Source organism: Oryctolagus cuniculus, chromosome 3 (genome assembly GCF_051225735.1).
Source record: "Oryctolagus cuniculus isolate XC-2025 breed Fujian yellow rabbit chromosome 3, ASM5122573v1, whole genome shotgun sequence".
NCBI classification, from domain to species: Eukaryota; Metazoa; Chordata; class Mammalia; order Lagomorpha; family Leporidae; genus Oryctolagus; species Oryctolagus cuniculus.
The window spans coordinates 81,879,981-81,896,582 of record NC_142869.1 but is presented as its reverse complement, the minus strand read 5'-3'; the positions used below and the strand labels follow the sequence as shown (position 1 = coordinate 81,896,582).

At 38.1% G+C, this 16,602-nt stretch overlaps 1 protein-coding gene and 1 long non-coding RNA gene across 5 annotated transcripts in view; one reads left to right on the top strand and one right to left on the bottom strand.

Annotated features, from left to right (window-relative positions):
• Positions 1-6,592, top strand: part of LOC149127404 (uncharacterized) — an 84,888-nt gene extending 78,296 nt beyond the window's left edge. The window contains exon 3 of the long non-coding RNA XR_016230852.1: positions 6,456-6,592. This is a non-coding gene — a long non-coding RNA (uncharacterized LOC149127404). The remainder of the gene's footprint in view (positions 1-6,455) is intronic.
• Positions 1-16,602, bottom strand: part of PLA2R1 (phospholipase A2 receptor 1) — a 127,531-nt gene that overhangs the window by 31,293 nt on the left and 79,636 nt on the right. For all 4 annotated transcript variants that reach the window (XR_016230703.1, XR_011387005.2, XM_051847968.3 and 1 more), the window contains 4 exon segments: positions 13,794-13,878; positions 7,744-7,876; positions 7,128-7,163; positions 6,510-6,667 (listed from right to left, as the gene is read on the bottom strand). Coding sequence is in view for 2 of the 4 variants with exons in the window: in XM_051847968.3 (XP_051703928.3) it covers positions 6,510-6,667; positions 7,128-7,163; positions 7,744-7,876; positions 13,794-13,878 (412 nt within the window). In the remaining 2 variants the exon portion in view is untranslated.

Here is a 16,602-nt window from a genome sequence, read left to right as displayed (position 1 = left end):
AGTTGCTGCAAATAACTTTCTATTCTTCAGTATTTTACCTGATTTCCTAAGGAAGAGTAACTAAGGCCTAGCATGTTGTGAAAGCCTAATGCTTTGTTATTGTAAAATATTCCCTCCTCATTTGGAAGGAAAATTGGAATCAAACACTGGAACTAATTTTTAGGTTCATAGAATTTGAAAAGTAATTTCTCTAAAACAATTGAAAAGTAAAATAGAAGATGGATTCCTTTTAAAAAATGTTTATTCAGTTTTTATTTATTTGAAAAGTGGAGGAGGTAGAGGGGGAGAAACAGAGAGAAGGAGAGAGAGAGACAGAAACAGAGACAAAGACAGAGACAAAGACAAAGACACAGAGAAAGCTTCCATTTGTAGGTTCACTTTCCAAATGTCTGCAACAGCGCAGCCTGGACCAGACAACGCCAGGAGCCAGAAACTCCATCCTGGCCTCTTGTGTGGGTCACAGGGACTCACATACTTGAGCTCTCAACTGCTGCTTCCCACGAGTTCCCGCAGGAAGCTGGGTTGGAAGCAGAGGTGCAGTTCCAGCCCAGGCACTTTGATTCAGGATGTGGTCACTCAGAATGGCTGCTTCACTCACTGTGCTGCATGCCCACCCCAGATTCCCTTCTGATTAAACAGTCTGGCACTTATCCTCTCAGTTATTTATGGAAGTTCACTGCGCATGTCACAACTATTTGAACCACTATCTAATGTACAAAGACCTGAGGAGTGTGTAAAGATTCTGAATTTTAGCCATCACTTTGTTAAGCTTTGAACAGCATTCAAATAGACAGACATAATATGAGACTAAAGAACACCTCAGAATTCCCAGGGTTTGATGAATGGAAAACTATCCTTTATGTATTTCACTAATCTTAAACAATAATTAATCATTCAGATCTAGGTACAATAAAATATAAACTTGAAAAACAAAAACATGTATGTATGCGTGCACACCTCTACATACAGGAATGAGAGCGGATGTAATATTGGCCTTATGACCCAGGAAATTGAAGTGTTCTCTTTAACTATAAAAGAAGAAGGGGAAGTAAGTTTCTTTAAGACCTCTCCTCTAAATCAATATATTTTATGATGTGTGTACTCTGCATGTGTGTCTGTGTTAAAATGTAACAATTATTCTATGCTAAAGATTTGTTAATTTGGAGGCATTATAAATTTCAGCTTGTACTTTCATTTCTTCTATAAGACCTGAGAATACATTTTAAGATACATTATTTTCCTGTATGAGTTTCAGGCATTACACAGCAGAATCTAATAGCTCTCTAACACCCTAATTTATACACAGGTATTTTTGTGCCTTAAACAGCGTGGCTGTCAGCCATATCAGCAATTTGAAAATAAAACAGTATGGAAGAACTGTAATTTTGGATCCCTGAGGTGTTGTTTCATGGACATGTTCTTACATGCTAAATTTAGATTTCTGTTGTCAGGCTTTGGAACGGGTCCATTGAGACCGACTGTGAACTCAGTGGGAGAACCATAGCAATTTCATTCAATGTAAAGAGATCTTACATGCAACAGTAGTGGAAATCGTGGCCTGACTGTTCACTGCCCCAATTAAGGACTGCTAAAGACAAATTACAACTACTGCAACTTAAGTGGCAGATTTATTACAACCTCAATTATGGTGAGGTAATCTTCCACACAGCACACACCAACCTGTTGCAATATTCACAGAACTTCATGGCACAGGCCACAAGGCACCCAGACTGAAGCATACCATGGAAAACTCAATGTTTGAAATTTTAACTTAGATATAAGGCCACACAATAGAAGGCTTATTAAAATGTGTTCCTATAGGCTGGTGCCATGGCTCAATAGGCTAATCTTCCACCTGCAGCAGCGGCACCCGGGTTCTAGTCCCAGTTAGGGTGCCGGATTCTGTTCCTGTTGCTCCTCTTCCAGTCCAGCTCTCTGCTGTGGTCCAGGAAGGCAGTGGAGGATGGCCCAAGTACTTGGGCCCTGCACCCGCATGGGAGACCAGGAGGAAGCACCTGGCTCCTGGCTTCGGATTGGTACAGCGCGCTGGCCGCAGCAGCCACTTGGGGGGTGAACCAACGGAAAAAGGAAGACCTTTCTCTCTCTCTCTCTCTCTCACTGTCTAACTCTGCCTATCCAAAAAAAAAAAAAAAGTGTTCATATAGAAAAAGCAATATGAAGGTACACTTTATAACATTAGTTGTGTTTTTTATATACAAACAGCCACGATAGTTAGCATCATGTGGGATGAACATTTATCAGAAAGAAATAAAACAGAGTAGACAATATATTAAAATACTAAGCAATGTAAGGAAGAACAACCTATCATCTTTTAATTGTTTCCCTCAAAAAATGACAAAAACCAAGTTGTTTTCAGGCTTTTAAATACTTGATTTTAGAGGAGGACCAACAAATTTGATGCACATTTTTAGAAGTGTTTAAAATGAAATTTAAAAACACTGGTAAATTGTCATTTCCAAGTGCAAATACTGTATAATATAGTAAAAAGATGTTAGCCAAGTGGGCTGTTTAGTAGTTTATAACATCTCCTTTTTCCTTTGGCTTTTTACTTTTTTAGCATTGCTCTAAGATAGCCAAAAGAAAAAAGTCTTTGCTCAGTATTTGCAGGGTTTCATGGGTACCAAAACCAGTAGATGCTCAAATCTCTTCTATAAAATGGTATAATATTCATATATCATTTAGGCACTCCTCTGTATACTTCTAATTATCTCTATATTACTTATAATACATAATACAATGTAAATGCTATGTAAGTAAATTTCATTATACTGTATTTTTCAGGGAATAATCAGAAAAAAAATCAGTACATGTTTGGTACTAGATGCCATTAAAACAGTTTTTTGTTGATTTGTGTTTGGTTCAATCATCTGCTGAGAAACCCACAGAAATGGAGGCCATTTGTATTAAAAAATTCACTATGATCATGCCTTATGGTCTTTTATTACTCAGAATTGGATAGTAAACACTGACTTATTCTTTTTCCAAAACAGAGAACTTTGTTAACATTTTTTACTTTAAATTTTCAAAACCATATCCAGATTTCTTGTTCATAATTAACTCTTCTTAACTTCAACTAAGTGTTATTCCTGTTTTTCACAATTCTGGCCACTACTCTTCGTAAGAGTGCTATACAAAATACATATAATTTAAAGCATTTAATTAACTTTATAAAAGTCTTCCTACATGTACAGGATGGACATGTCATTGATGTGAGTGGCATGGCCTCTATACATTTGGCTCCTCTTACCTCCCCCTGACCTGACCCTCTCTAGGATGATATGCTTAATAATGGTATTACTGATGAGCTGTAAATGCACACCATAAATACCACCATCACCATCTACAACCGAAAGTGCCCAACGTAGCCACAAATTATGCACAATCAACAACTTGGACATCTACAGCTTTCTTCTTTATAAATTCATGCTCTTTCCCCTTAACCTCGCTATAGACTGAGTGTTTGTATTTCCCCCAAGTGCACATGTTGAAATCCTAACCCTCAAGGTGATATAGTAGGAGACAAGTGAGGCCTTTGGAGCAGGGGGAGTGATTAGATCAATAGGGTAGAATCCTTGCAAGTGGGATTAGTGCACTTAATAAAAGGGACGCTAGAAAACTCCCTTGCCCCTCTGCTGTATGAGGACATAGGGAGAAGACACCTGTGTCTGAACCAGGAAGTGAGCCCTCACCAGACACCAAATCTGCCAGCACTTGGGTCTTGGGCTTCCAACCTCCAGAACTGTGAGAAATATATTCTATTGTTTATATGCCACCCAGGTTATGGTATGGATTGATATAGTCCCTTTGCCCTTTCTCAGTTTGCACATTCTGTACCTTCCAATAATTTTCTTTAGTAGCACAGTGGGTATTAGATAAGTTAGCAGTTCATCTATAACACTGACAGATATTCTACATTAACTTGGTCACAGGCTCAATAATATTTTTGCTATATAAGACACCACAAGATTTGTCTGATTTGAGGTCATAGTCCTCAGCTAGATCATGTCACTGGCTATGCCTTCCCAACTGCTAAATCCACAGAGAGTTACTGTTCTCTTATAGGGAGTATGAACTCTGCTATCCCCAGTGGCTTCCCATACCTCAGATATAAGGAGGCAAATTGAGAGGAAAAGTGAAGAGAAGATCTACAGAGGTTATGAGGAGAGCTAAGTGCTGCTGGAAAGATCAAAGATGTCCTTCAATGTTCGTGTTGGCAGCCATTGTTTGGGGAGGGATTTTCAAACTAGCACTTTATATAATGAAGGCGTTGTACTCTTACATACTCCCAACACATATGTTCTGCTGTCATAGCTAGCACTGTTTGGAGTTTTTAAATCACCTTGTGAGTCAGATGGCTTGGCTTCCCCTCCAAATTCAACCATTTAACTACTGTGTAACCAAGCTCTTTAGAGTCTTAGCTTCCTCATCTATAAAATGTACTAATAATGGACTTCCCACAGAAGGTTTTTGGAAAGAGTAATGGGATTAAATGCTAGCATTTGGCACAGTGCCTGACATGATTACAGCAAACATTGGCCAAGTAGCAGCTCTTTTGGGGATATATATTTTGCACCTTGATGGACTGGTTTTCAGCCATTCACCTGTCCTCTTGTCATTGCCGCCTAAGGGGAGGAGTTTGGCAACAGGCGGAAGAAACAATGTATTTTCTGATATCCTAGGGTGTAATTTGTTGATAGTGAACATACATTTTGAATTGAGTGCTTCATTTGTAGAAGTGGAAGGGTGGCAAAACAGAATATGAATTGAGGGTAGGAAACATCCTGGATCTAGAGGATGTTCTGCCACTGAGTCTCTGTGGGAGAATGGGGTTGTCACCTAACTTCTCTGTTTCTCAGTTTTTCCATCAAAATGTGGTAGGAGCCCTCATGTGCATCAACCTTGTGGGCTGAATGAGGTTAAGAAAAAGGATACAATAAGAAAAAGGATACAAAGATGATGAAACCCCATGAGCTGCTAGTGCAGACGTTTATTTCTCTACAAGCCTTGGATGCTTTAAGACAGAGCTTCATTTTAACAATCAACTTACAAAGTTATGAAAAGATAATAGAACTTAGAGTTCATGACATATATTTAAACAATGGAAAAAGAAAATGGCTTTTCTTGCTTTCAAAGTTTTCGGAGGAAAGTTGGGAGTGAGGTCTTCTTGGTTGTCTTTGTCCATGGCTCCTTTTTTATTTACTGCACCATACAAGAGTGTATTATTTCTAACTGCTTAATTAACAATTTTTATTTTAAAAATTGACAGATCAAAAGAGTGTTAATTGTTAAAGGAACATCAGTAGTCACTGTGCACTTGCTCCCCAGGTAGGACCTGTGTCCCTATTGAATTGCAATATGAGAATCAACTGCAAATTCTCTCCCCACACTGTATCTGTTGTGTGTGGGCGTGGGGGCAAATTGTTGAAATCTATGATTAGCATAGAGTTGGTCCTCTGTATATAAAGACATACTAAAAATGATCCATAATGAAGAAGGAGATGGGAGAGGGAATGGGAAGTGGGATGGGAGCGGGGTAAAGGGCATGGGGGAAAGAACCACTGTATTCCTAAAGTTGTATCTATGTAAAAATGCATTCATTAAAAAATTTAAAAAGTAAAAAAATAAAAAATAAAAATAAAAATTGACAGATCAAATTGTATGTGTTTACCACGTACAACATGTTTTCAAATCAGTATATCCAGCTTTATTACAAGCAGAAAATATGTCTCCTACATTTTCGTGTTTTCAACAAATATCACATTGCCAGGAATGTACTTGATGCTCTACAAATGTTTATTGAAGGGATACAATGAAAAAAACTGCATGACCCAGGTCTTGCATAATAATCCTTACTTATTAGCCTAGTTTCTCGAAAGATTAAGTCTAGTCTTTATCTTAACTTGAAATGGAAAACTACTTAGCATTTCTGTATAGAGCATCTACAAATTTAAAAGGAAGAAAGTTTTGAAACTTTAAAACTACTCCCCTATCCAGGTACTGCTAGTCTTGCATATGCTCACATGAGCTTTATTTTCCTTCACAGCATTTGACTATTTATACTTTTTTTTAATATAGTATATAATTCTATTTACATGTATTGAGTATGGTCTTTCTTCCCAGATTAGACTGTCAAGTCCATGAGAGCAGGAATTTCTGTCTGTTTTAATCACTGATAGAACCCTAATCCCTAGAAGCCTCTCAGTAAATACATGTGGAATGATCAAATGAACTTCAGAAAATAAAATGATTTACTCACCATTGTTGCTAATACAGAATGAAGAGAAGTGAACTGACTATGCAACATAGTAAACCTGTATCTGTTATTTTCTCATTATCTCTAGAACAGGAACTAAAACAATTCTGAAAATCTGTGGCTTTTAAGGAAAATTAAACCAATGTCTAACATCAAATATCATCCCCCTCCCCCTCCTCAGGACAGAAGAATATGCTACATTCTGACTTTCTCCTTATGAGCTGTATTTAAGTACCGCTTTTATTTTGCTGAGGATGAATTCTTGCTCATGTGCAGAATGAATGGTGAGAATATCACTGCGCAGCCAGCCACAGACAAACTCAAAGGAGGACCACTCCGAGGAATGTGGATAAAAAAGGTACTCTGCATCCTGATGAAAGAGCCAGGGTGCATCTGAACAAAAAAGAAAACCACCACCACAAATGATGCCAAAACTATTGAGAGAGAGAATGCAGACTTTAAATAGGTATGCTATGTTTGATCTCAATTTGTAATTTGGTCACTTGGCATTTTAAAATGTACATTAAATTTCTATCTACACACACACACACACACACACACAAATAATTACATAATTTGTTGATTGTCCTTAGTCTTCCTCATACATGAAAGCTTCAAAGATTAAAAGATCAAGGATATTTTAAAATCACATCAGGAAAATAGAGGTAAATTGTGATATTAGTCTTCAATCATATTTAATAAACACATTAATTGATTTTTTACTTTTAACCATTAATTTGAACATAAGGAGAAAGAGGCTTGATTGGAAGAATGTAATAACACAATAATGGTACCTCATAGCACTTTTATAGTGTATAATTAGAAATTTAGGAACTGCAAGAATGGTGCTTACCATATTGGTACCAGGATGGAATCTTGGGTCTCACATCTGCAAAGTAAAAGCAAATCACCTTGATTAACTTACTTCAGAGGTGAATTGTCTCTGAATTACTTTAGCTATAATACACTATTTTATACTCTACCTTTTAAAAAAATAATTGGGAAAAAAACTAGGTATTTTGTGCTGTTTTTATTGTATGGTTAAGTCTTCCTACTGGAAGAGAAGGAACCAGAAAGCTTTTGGATTAAAGAAGAAAGGCCATGAACAATCCTTGAGGGCCTTCTGGTGCTACACACTGCGCCAGGTGCTTCTATGTACTCATTTTACAAGTCATCCTGGTTGCTTGTAAAGTCAAAGTGAAATATCTTCCAGACTGTATTTGTATAATAAACTATTCTTCAGTGTTAGCTTGATCCCTTCATTCCCAATGAATGAACTTGGCACACTGCACTGGTGTTATTTCTCATTTCCCTGTGACACACTCTTCACTAATGTATTGATATTTGCTTCATCAGGCAGGTTGTTGGAATTGTGTGGTTCAGGGCACTTAAATTTTATATCTCTGAAGCTCTTCAATGGGGGCATGCTACACAAGGAATCAAATAGATAGGAAAGACCTTATTTTTACCTCTTGGAATTTTGCATATCCATTCACGTTTGGAACCACAGTGCAAGGGCAGCAGTGTTTTGTTTGCCTTATACACAGCACAATTTCTTGTATCTTCTCCAAAATAATTATTGTCTAAAAATGAAGAGATAACCTGCAGCAGATGAAGTTCATTATTCCTTAATGATGATCCCCCACAAAAATATTCAAAAGATCAGAAAGCAGCCCTGCCCATAACCATTATAGACTTCCAGAGGAAGCTTCAGAACTCCAATTAGTGGTTCTTCCATATTTGGGAAGAACCAGGTAATAAATACTTAGGATTGTTTTTCAAGGATGCTTTTTCTTAAAAGTGAGTGTGCTATTTCTTCCTCCAGAAGGAACAAAACAGATGCAAGCTTCATTTTGAACTTGTAGTGTTTTTCTGACTGACAGGATAAGTCTAGCTGGAAGATCCTGGGTAACCTTCTTAGAGATTCAGGGATGTGTCAGATGTGAATAAGAGTTTTAAAAAAATTCTCTTTAAGGAATACAAGTTTCATGTATTTCATATATACAGATTTAGGAGCATAGTGAGACTTCCTACCCAACCCTCCCTCCTGCCCCTGCTCCCACCCTTCTTCCTTCTCCCTCTCCTATTCTCACTCTTAATTTTTACAAAGATCTATTTCCAGTTTACTCTATTCTCATAAGATTAATCTTACACTAAGTAAAGACTTCAACACATAGTAGGAAGAAAAATAAACGGTCAAGACATGGGCTGTGAATAATCACTGAATCTCAAGATGTCCATTTCACTCCTATACATTATAGTTTAGGAACTCTATTAGTTACCACAGATCAGGGAAAACATATGGTATCTGTCTTTTTGGGACTGGCTTATCTCCCTAAGTATAATGGTTTCCAGCTGCATCCATTTTGTTGCAAAAGACAGGCTTTCATTTTTTTTAATCACTGAGTAGTATTCTATAGTATATATAAATATAAACTATAATTTCTTTATACCATCATCAGTTGATTAACATCTGCATTGATTCCATATCTTAGCTATTGTGAATTGAGCTGCAGTGAACATGGAGGTACAGATAATTCTTTCATATTCTGATTTAATTTCATTTGGGTAAATTCCCAGGATTGCTTGGTCATATGGTAGATATATTTTTCAGATTTCTGACGTATCTCCTCCATACTATCTTCCCCAGTGGCTGCACCAGTTTGCATCCCCACCAACAATGGATTAGGATACCTTTTTTCCTACATCTTCACCAGCATTCATATTTGTTGATTTCTGTCTGAGAGACATTCCAACTAGGATGAGGTGAAACCTCATTGTTGTTTTGATTTGTATTTCCCTGATGGCTAGTGATCCTGAGCATTTTTTCATCTGTCTGTTGGCCACTTGAATTTCCTCTCTTGAAAATCTTGCAAAATGGCCATTCAAGTCCTTTGCCCATTTCTTAACTGTATTGTTTGTTTTGTTGCTGTTCAGTTTCTTGAGCTCTTTATAGATATTGGATATTAATCCTTTATCAGCTGCATAGTTTGCAAATATTTTCTCCCATTCTGTTGGTTGCCTCTTGACTTTGCTGAACTTTTCTTTTGCAGTGCAGAGGCTTCTCAGCTTGACTTAATCCCATTTGTCAATTTTGGCTTTGATTGCCTGTGCTTCTGGTGTCTTCTCCGAGAAGTCTTAGCCTATGCCAATATCTTGCAGAGTCTCCCCAGTGTTCTCTAGTAATCTGATGATATCAGGTTACAGACTGAGGTTCCTGATCCATTTTGAGTGGATTTCTGTGTAAGGTGTAAAGGTAGGGGTCTTGTATAATACTTCTGCATACAGGGATCCAGTTTTCCCAGCACCATTTGTTAAAGAGACTGTCCTTTCTCCAGGAATTGATTTTAGCTCCTTTGCCAATGATGAGTTGGTTGTAGATGCACAGATTGATTTCTAGAGTTTATATTCTGTTCCATTTGTCTACATGTTAGTTTGTGTGTGTGTTTATTTATTTATTTATTTGCCAGGACCAGGCTGTTTTGATTATAACTGCCCTGCTTTATGCCTTAAAAATCTGGAATTGTGGTGCCTCTGGCTTTGTTTTTGTTGTATAAGATTGATTTAGCTACTTAGAGTCTCTTGTGTTTCCATATGAAGTTTAGCATAATTTTTTCTAGATCTGAGAAGAATGTTGTTGGTATTTTGATTGGTATCACATTGAATCTATAAGTTGCTTTGGGTAGTATGGACATTTTGATGACATTAATTCTTCCATTCCACAAATATGGAAGATTTTAACAATTTTTTGTGTCTTACTCTATTTCTTTCTTTAATGTTTTATAATTTTCAATCATAGAGATCTTTGTCTTCCTTAGTTAAATTTATTCCAAGGTATTTAATTTTTTTGTAGCTATTGTGAATGGGATTGATCTTAGAAGTTCTCTGTCAGCCATGGCATTGTGTGTTTGATTTTTTATTTTTGTGTGTTAATTTTATATTCTGCCACTTTAGCAATCTTTCATGAGTTCCAGTAGTCTCTAGTGGAGTCTTTTGGTTTCCCTTTATATAGAACCATATCATTTGCAAATAGGGATATTTTGAATTCTTCCTTTTTTATTTGTATCCCTTTGATTTCTTCTTTTGCCTAATGGCTCTTGCTAAAACTTCCAGGACTATATTGAATAGCAATCGTGAGAGTGGGCATCCTTATCTGGTTCAAGGTATCAGTGGGAATACTTTTACCTTTCTCCATTCAATAAGATGCTGGTTGTAGATTTGATATAAATTTGCCTTGATTGTGTTGAGGAATGTTCCTGTATACCCAATTTGCTTAAGGTTTTCATCATGAAAGGATGTTGTATTTTATCAGATGTTTTCTCTGCATCTATTGAAATAATCATATGATTTTTGTTCTTCAGTTTGTTAATGTGATGTATCACATTTACTGATTTGTGAATGTTGAGCCATCCCTGCATACTGGGGATAAATCCCATATGTTTTAGGTGAATGATCTTTCTAATATGTTGTTGGATTTAATTAGTATTTTGTTCAAGATTTTGGCATATATGTTCATCAGAGATATTGGTCTGTAGCTCTCGCTGTTGTTTCTTTTTCTGGTTACAATTTTGATGTGGATTCTTTTACATACATGCTAAGCTGTTAGTCTGTGCTAACTAAATTCTAAGCTGTAGCCACCTTTCATTAGGAAACGATCCCTCACTTTCCACATAACTCAAATACTTCATGCAAACAGAGGCACTAAAGTGTGGAGAATAAAATTTCTGCCAAAATTATATTGCTAATAAACATTTATAAAACAAGAAAGGGGGGAAATGTGGAGAATAAGATTTCTGCCAGTGCACTCCTAGTGAAGATATTTTCTTCCTAGAACAGAGAGTGTGACCACAAGGACTGATTAAGGATAGTTTATGACCTACTAACAAGAAGAGCATTGGGCCCTTGTGGGAACGTTGGCTTCACAGGACATGCAGCTGCTTTCCCCGACATGCTTAACTAATATGTCTTACTAAACATGTTACAAAGAAACCTTAGAGTTACATGTTCACATGCATGCACTGTACAATAGGCTGTTGTAATCCTTATCAATAAAGAAAACACACTGGGTTGGCCCAGTGGCACTTTTTGGAATAAAAGTTCCTGTGTCCTGTCTCTCCTTTCGCTTGTGCATCCCAACATTAAAGAATCAACTTTCCCTACTATTTAATAATTACCTGACAGAAGAGTGGATAGACTACAAATAAAATTGGAACAAAACTTTGAGAAAAAGAGGATTTACAAATAATTATTTAATTTAAAAATCAAACTCAGAGAGAGACAGAGAGAGAGAGAGCACTAGCTCCCATCTGCTAGCTCACTCCCCAAATGCCTGCAACAGCTGGGGCTGTGCCAGGGAGAAACCAGGAGCCTGGAACTCAATCTGTCTCCCACATGGATGGCAAGGATCCAACTACTGTAGCCATCTCCGGCTGCCTCCCAGGGTACACATTAACAGGAAGTTAGAATTGGGAGTGAAGTTGGAACTTGAGCCCAAGTACTCTAATATGAGTTGTGGATATCCTAATCGGTATCTCAACTACATCACCAAATGCCCAGCGCAAAAGAAGATCTTTGAAAGCCATATTATACTGTTCCTTAGATGTGAACATAATTGTTCAACAATTCAGCTAACTTAAATGTGTATATCCTCAGGTTCGGAGAATAACTTGAGTTTGAACTCATTTTGTCCAGAGTGGATAGAGAGGAACTCAGTCCACTACTTTATGGCCTTATCTCATTTAATCTTTTTTTTTTTTTTTTGGACAGGCAGAGTGGACAGTGAGAGAGAGAGACAGAGAGAAAGGTCTTCCTTTGCCGTTGGTTCACCCTCCAATGGCCGCCACGGCCGGCACACTGCGGCCGGCGCACTGCGCTGATCTGATGGCAGGAGCCAGGTACTTATCCTGGTCTCCCATGGGGTGCAGGGCCCAAGCACTTGGGCCATCCTCCACTGCACTCCCTGGCCACAGCAGAGAGCTGGCCTGGAAGAGGGGCAACCGGGACAGAATCCGGCGCCCCGACCGGGACTAGAACCCGGTGTGCCGGCGCCGCTAGGCGGAGGATTAGCCTAGTGAGCCGCGGCGCTGCCATCTCATTTAATCTTAACCAAATTGTTTATTCTTATCCTATTACTAATGAGTTTTACTAAAACAAAATGAAGTGTTCTCAAGCTCTGTGTATTACCTTCTGTTTTTCAAATGTTATGTTGTCTTTAACTACCCAACTGTGCTGTGGCTGCCATTTATGGTGTGAATTGACCTTGCCTTGCCTGTTCCTTTTCTGGCCTTGGTTTCCTCATCAGCAAAATAGGTGGGAAGGAATGAGTGATCTCTAAGATCTCTTCCCACTCTGATTCTGACACTCTTTCCAAACAAGCTGTATTAGAAAAGAAATGTTCTTATTTTTTTTAAACTAGCATGCCCTTATCATTATTTTTGTTCCCATTAGATGCATACAGCAATCTATGTTTGTATCTATACATCTATCTATCTATCCATATCTATGCCATCTATATCATCTATATCTATATATCTATATCCCTTTTGGACACAAATTTGCAGCCATCTATTTAATTCTCTATTGATCTTTACTATTTCAAAGTCTGGCTGCTCATAATTTGCCAACTGGGAGATATTATAATATTGCAGCTTTGGAATCAAACAACCTGTGTGCAAATGCTGGCTCTCCCATGTGTTGTTTTAGACAAACTACTTAATCATTCTAATGCCCACTGCACTAAGTTACAATCAGATGAACTAAAAGCACACAGGAGTGTGCCTGGAATATTAATGGCTGAGTTAATAGGAACTGATTAAACTTTCCCTGCTGGTATTGGCTAGTCCCCATCTCACATGTGAAGTTGACTACCTGGATGTCTTTGCACAATCCCTAGGCTGGATCCCATTTCAATCTGGAACATGGCATCAATTTTTTTTCTCTGTCATATTGAGAAAAAAACAGAGACTTTCTCATTGCACATGAAGAAAAAAAATGCAATAGTGAGTTCCCTGTATCCTTCACAGATGTTTCCAAGGATGAGGCTGAATGAAAATGCAAAACTTCTTTTCCTTCTGAAAAGCTTGCTCTGGCCAAGAAGAAGGTGCTATCTTTAAGGCTGGCGTATTTGTCCTTTTAGAGTGAGATAAACTGCTTGCTTCTCATTGTGACACAGACAGGGTCCTCTATTCCCCCCATCAGGGCCATATGTGGGAGAGAGAGGCTGGGGTAAAGGAACCCTGGGGTTATTTGAAAGAACAGCTCCTTCTCTGCCCGAGGGCCTGTGTACACGTGAGATGGTTTGGGGGTGGTTTTTGGAAATTTTGATTCCTTTTCAGGATGAGATTCTAAAGTGGCTTTAGAACCATCTGGCTAGCAAAGGCCTTCCAAGATCTTTCCAAAATTGCTCTCTTGGCCCAGTTTTATCATGGGAGATATGGTTATTATTCCTAGGTTCTCCATGCTGGTTCTAGGGTCACTTGCTTTGAGTCTGCCTCCTTTTATCCAGTTTGGAAAGACTTACAGGAGTTCCATCAGACCATTCCCAAGAGCCAGCATTCAGTGGGTTTCTTTTATTAAATCCAATCCAAAACTGCCTTTCTTCTGACCTAGAGAGAAGAAATAAAAACATTTCCTTTCCCTTTGAATACACAACTTTATGTAAAATAGTCAAAACTTATTTTAAAATATTTATGTAAGCAGGAAACAGTTGACGTTACCAGGCAGTGTTGATCAAGTCAACAACTATTTATTGGACATATTTGAACTGCTATCCAATGGATGGAGAAGACATAGCCTCACATCCTATTTCTCTTGGCTTGTGTGACTTGTTCATCAGTTATGTGGGGAAAAGTCAACCCATACTGAGAACATGAGTTTCTCATCAGGAATGACAATGCCTTTTGGTCCAAACAAGAATATATGATAGTAGATGGATAAGAGATTTTCAAACATCTCTTCTTAGAGGATTTTTTTTTACCACTTTATTATGTATTTACTACTTTACCACCATATGACTTAAACTAGTTTATAGTGATTTGGTTTGTCAAATGTTCATGAATTTTTCTGAAAATTAGTCATCACCATCTTTACTTAATAATAAAGAGTATACAAAAGGTTTGGGGTTTTTCTTAGATTCCAACACAAATCATTCGAAGCAAATCAGCCTGAGGCATGGTAAATTAACCCCAGAAGTCACCATTGGTTTAGCCTTGGCAAGAAGCTCCACAGAGAATCATCTTCCCTCCTATTAGGCAGAGTACAAATATGTCAAACCACAGAGTACTCAATAAATCAAGCAATAAAGCCTAATCGTACAATGACCCATCTCACTAGGATAATTTTCTGAGTATAATTTTGAAGAATTAAAGATTTAAAAGATTCAGAAGTCGTGACAGATGCTTTATTTTCCTTAGTGCAGGAAGCCAGCCTGTTCGGAAGCATCACTGCTCAGGTATCAGAGTTCCTCTGCCTGAACGATACAAATTACAGTCAGATGCAACCTCAAAAATTGGAGGCATCACAGGTGCTTGGTTGGTCAGTGTGGTGACGACAATTTACACTGAAGGTTGTGTAGGGGGACAACGACCACCTGGAGGTTAAGCCAGGCACATTAATCTGCAGGGGAAGACTGGAAATCTCTGCACTGAGAGTTTTGTCATTCTTCTCTCACTGAATTGAGGGTTCTACCTTTTTCCTGCTATATACTGGTTCCTAGATGACAGATTGGTAGTTATTTTCTTCCCATCAATTTCCTAAAGTTATAAAATTTTAAAATAAACACACACACACACACACACATAATTTGATGGAATTCCCTGGTTGTGCAGGCAAACAGTAACACACATTTGATAGCTTTTATGTTTAGAAGCTAAAGATAAATTATTTCACAGATGCCTGGCACTAAACTCTACTATAAAGTTTAAGAGTAGAATTTATGTAACTAGAAATGACATAATCACATCCAACCTTAATTTTTGGGACTAAAACTTTTATAAAATTAATATTTGATCTTAAAGCAAACTGGAAAGCAATTTGCATGTGATTGTTTGCTACAGCAAACCTCACTAAAGGTTAAAGTAATGAAGCCAAATGCAACCTAGAACCATGGAGACTGTCACGTATCCCTTTATGTGTGGCCCTGCATCTGGAGAATAATCCACTTGACCAAGAAGCTTCCTAAATGTTCCTTCAGTCTCAGCCAGTGTGATTCTGGCTGTGAGCCCAGGGAATTCTGTGTTAGTGATTATGATGAGCAGCCAGGCTCTGCAGCCATGGTCTCAGGTCAGTATCTAACAGTGACCAGCAGTCCCAAGGAACATTGAAATGTGTTCTCACGAAAAGGGTTTTATAGTCAGTGAAAGAGCTTCCTTCTAGAGGACTTTACAGTGAGAACGTACATGCCAAATTGCCAAGATTGTACATTTTGAAGTCATATTTAATCATTCACACACACACCCCCACACTTTACCCCACAGAACACCCCATGAGACCCACATTGGGAGATGTCAAGAAGTTCCATTTTTAAGATCATTTTGTAGATGTTGAAAATTAATAACTTGATGAATATTATATATTCACCCTGTAAGGACATTTATGGGGAAGGCCAGGATTTTCCTCAAAATACAGTCTTGTATTTTCTCTGGGATTCAAGCAAGTGTTTCATGGAGATTCCAGCGCTCCAGAGCTTGACACTGAGTTCCTGGCCTATGTTTCTTTTCATTAGATGAAAGTTTGCAGCCATGGAGCCATGCTGCCCTTCAGCTAAGATATCCTCAGGGGCAGGGTTTTGTCTCTTGCATGACTGGGTCTCTCTCCAGATAGATGCTGACTGACAAGAACATTCTAGAGAAAGAGGCCAAGGGATAGAAAGGCTTACAAACAGGAGACAGAATCCTCCTTTGAAAATAGACTAGACAAGATCTGCATTGCTCTAGCTCCACACTGAGGGGACACAGACTTGAGGCTTACTAGGAAGGGGAACACTGAAACTACTTTTATCTATGGAATGAGCTTTCTCCCAACTAAGGAAAGTCCTGCAACTGGAGGGAATTATGCAAACACTGGGTGACCATGAGAAGGTGGTAGAAGGAATTGCTGCCATGGGTGGGACATACCACAAGACCTTTTAGATTTCTTCCAATGTAAACTTAACTGATCCTGAAACATTCTGTAAATTTCCCAGATGGGCCCAGATAACTGAATGTCTGTTTCCTCAAATGGAAAATTAGGGGCTAGATTGGAATTAAAAACAAATCACTGGGATTCTTTTTACAAACAAAATCTGACATGGATTCCTATTATATACAAAATAATTAGCAGTGGAGCTGGTT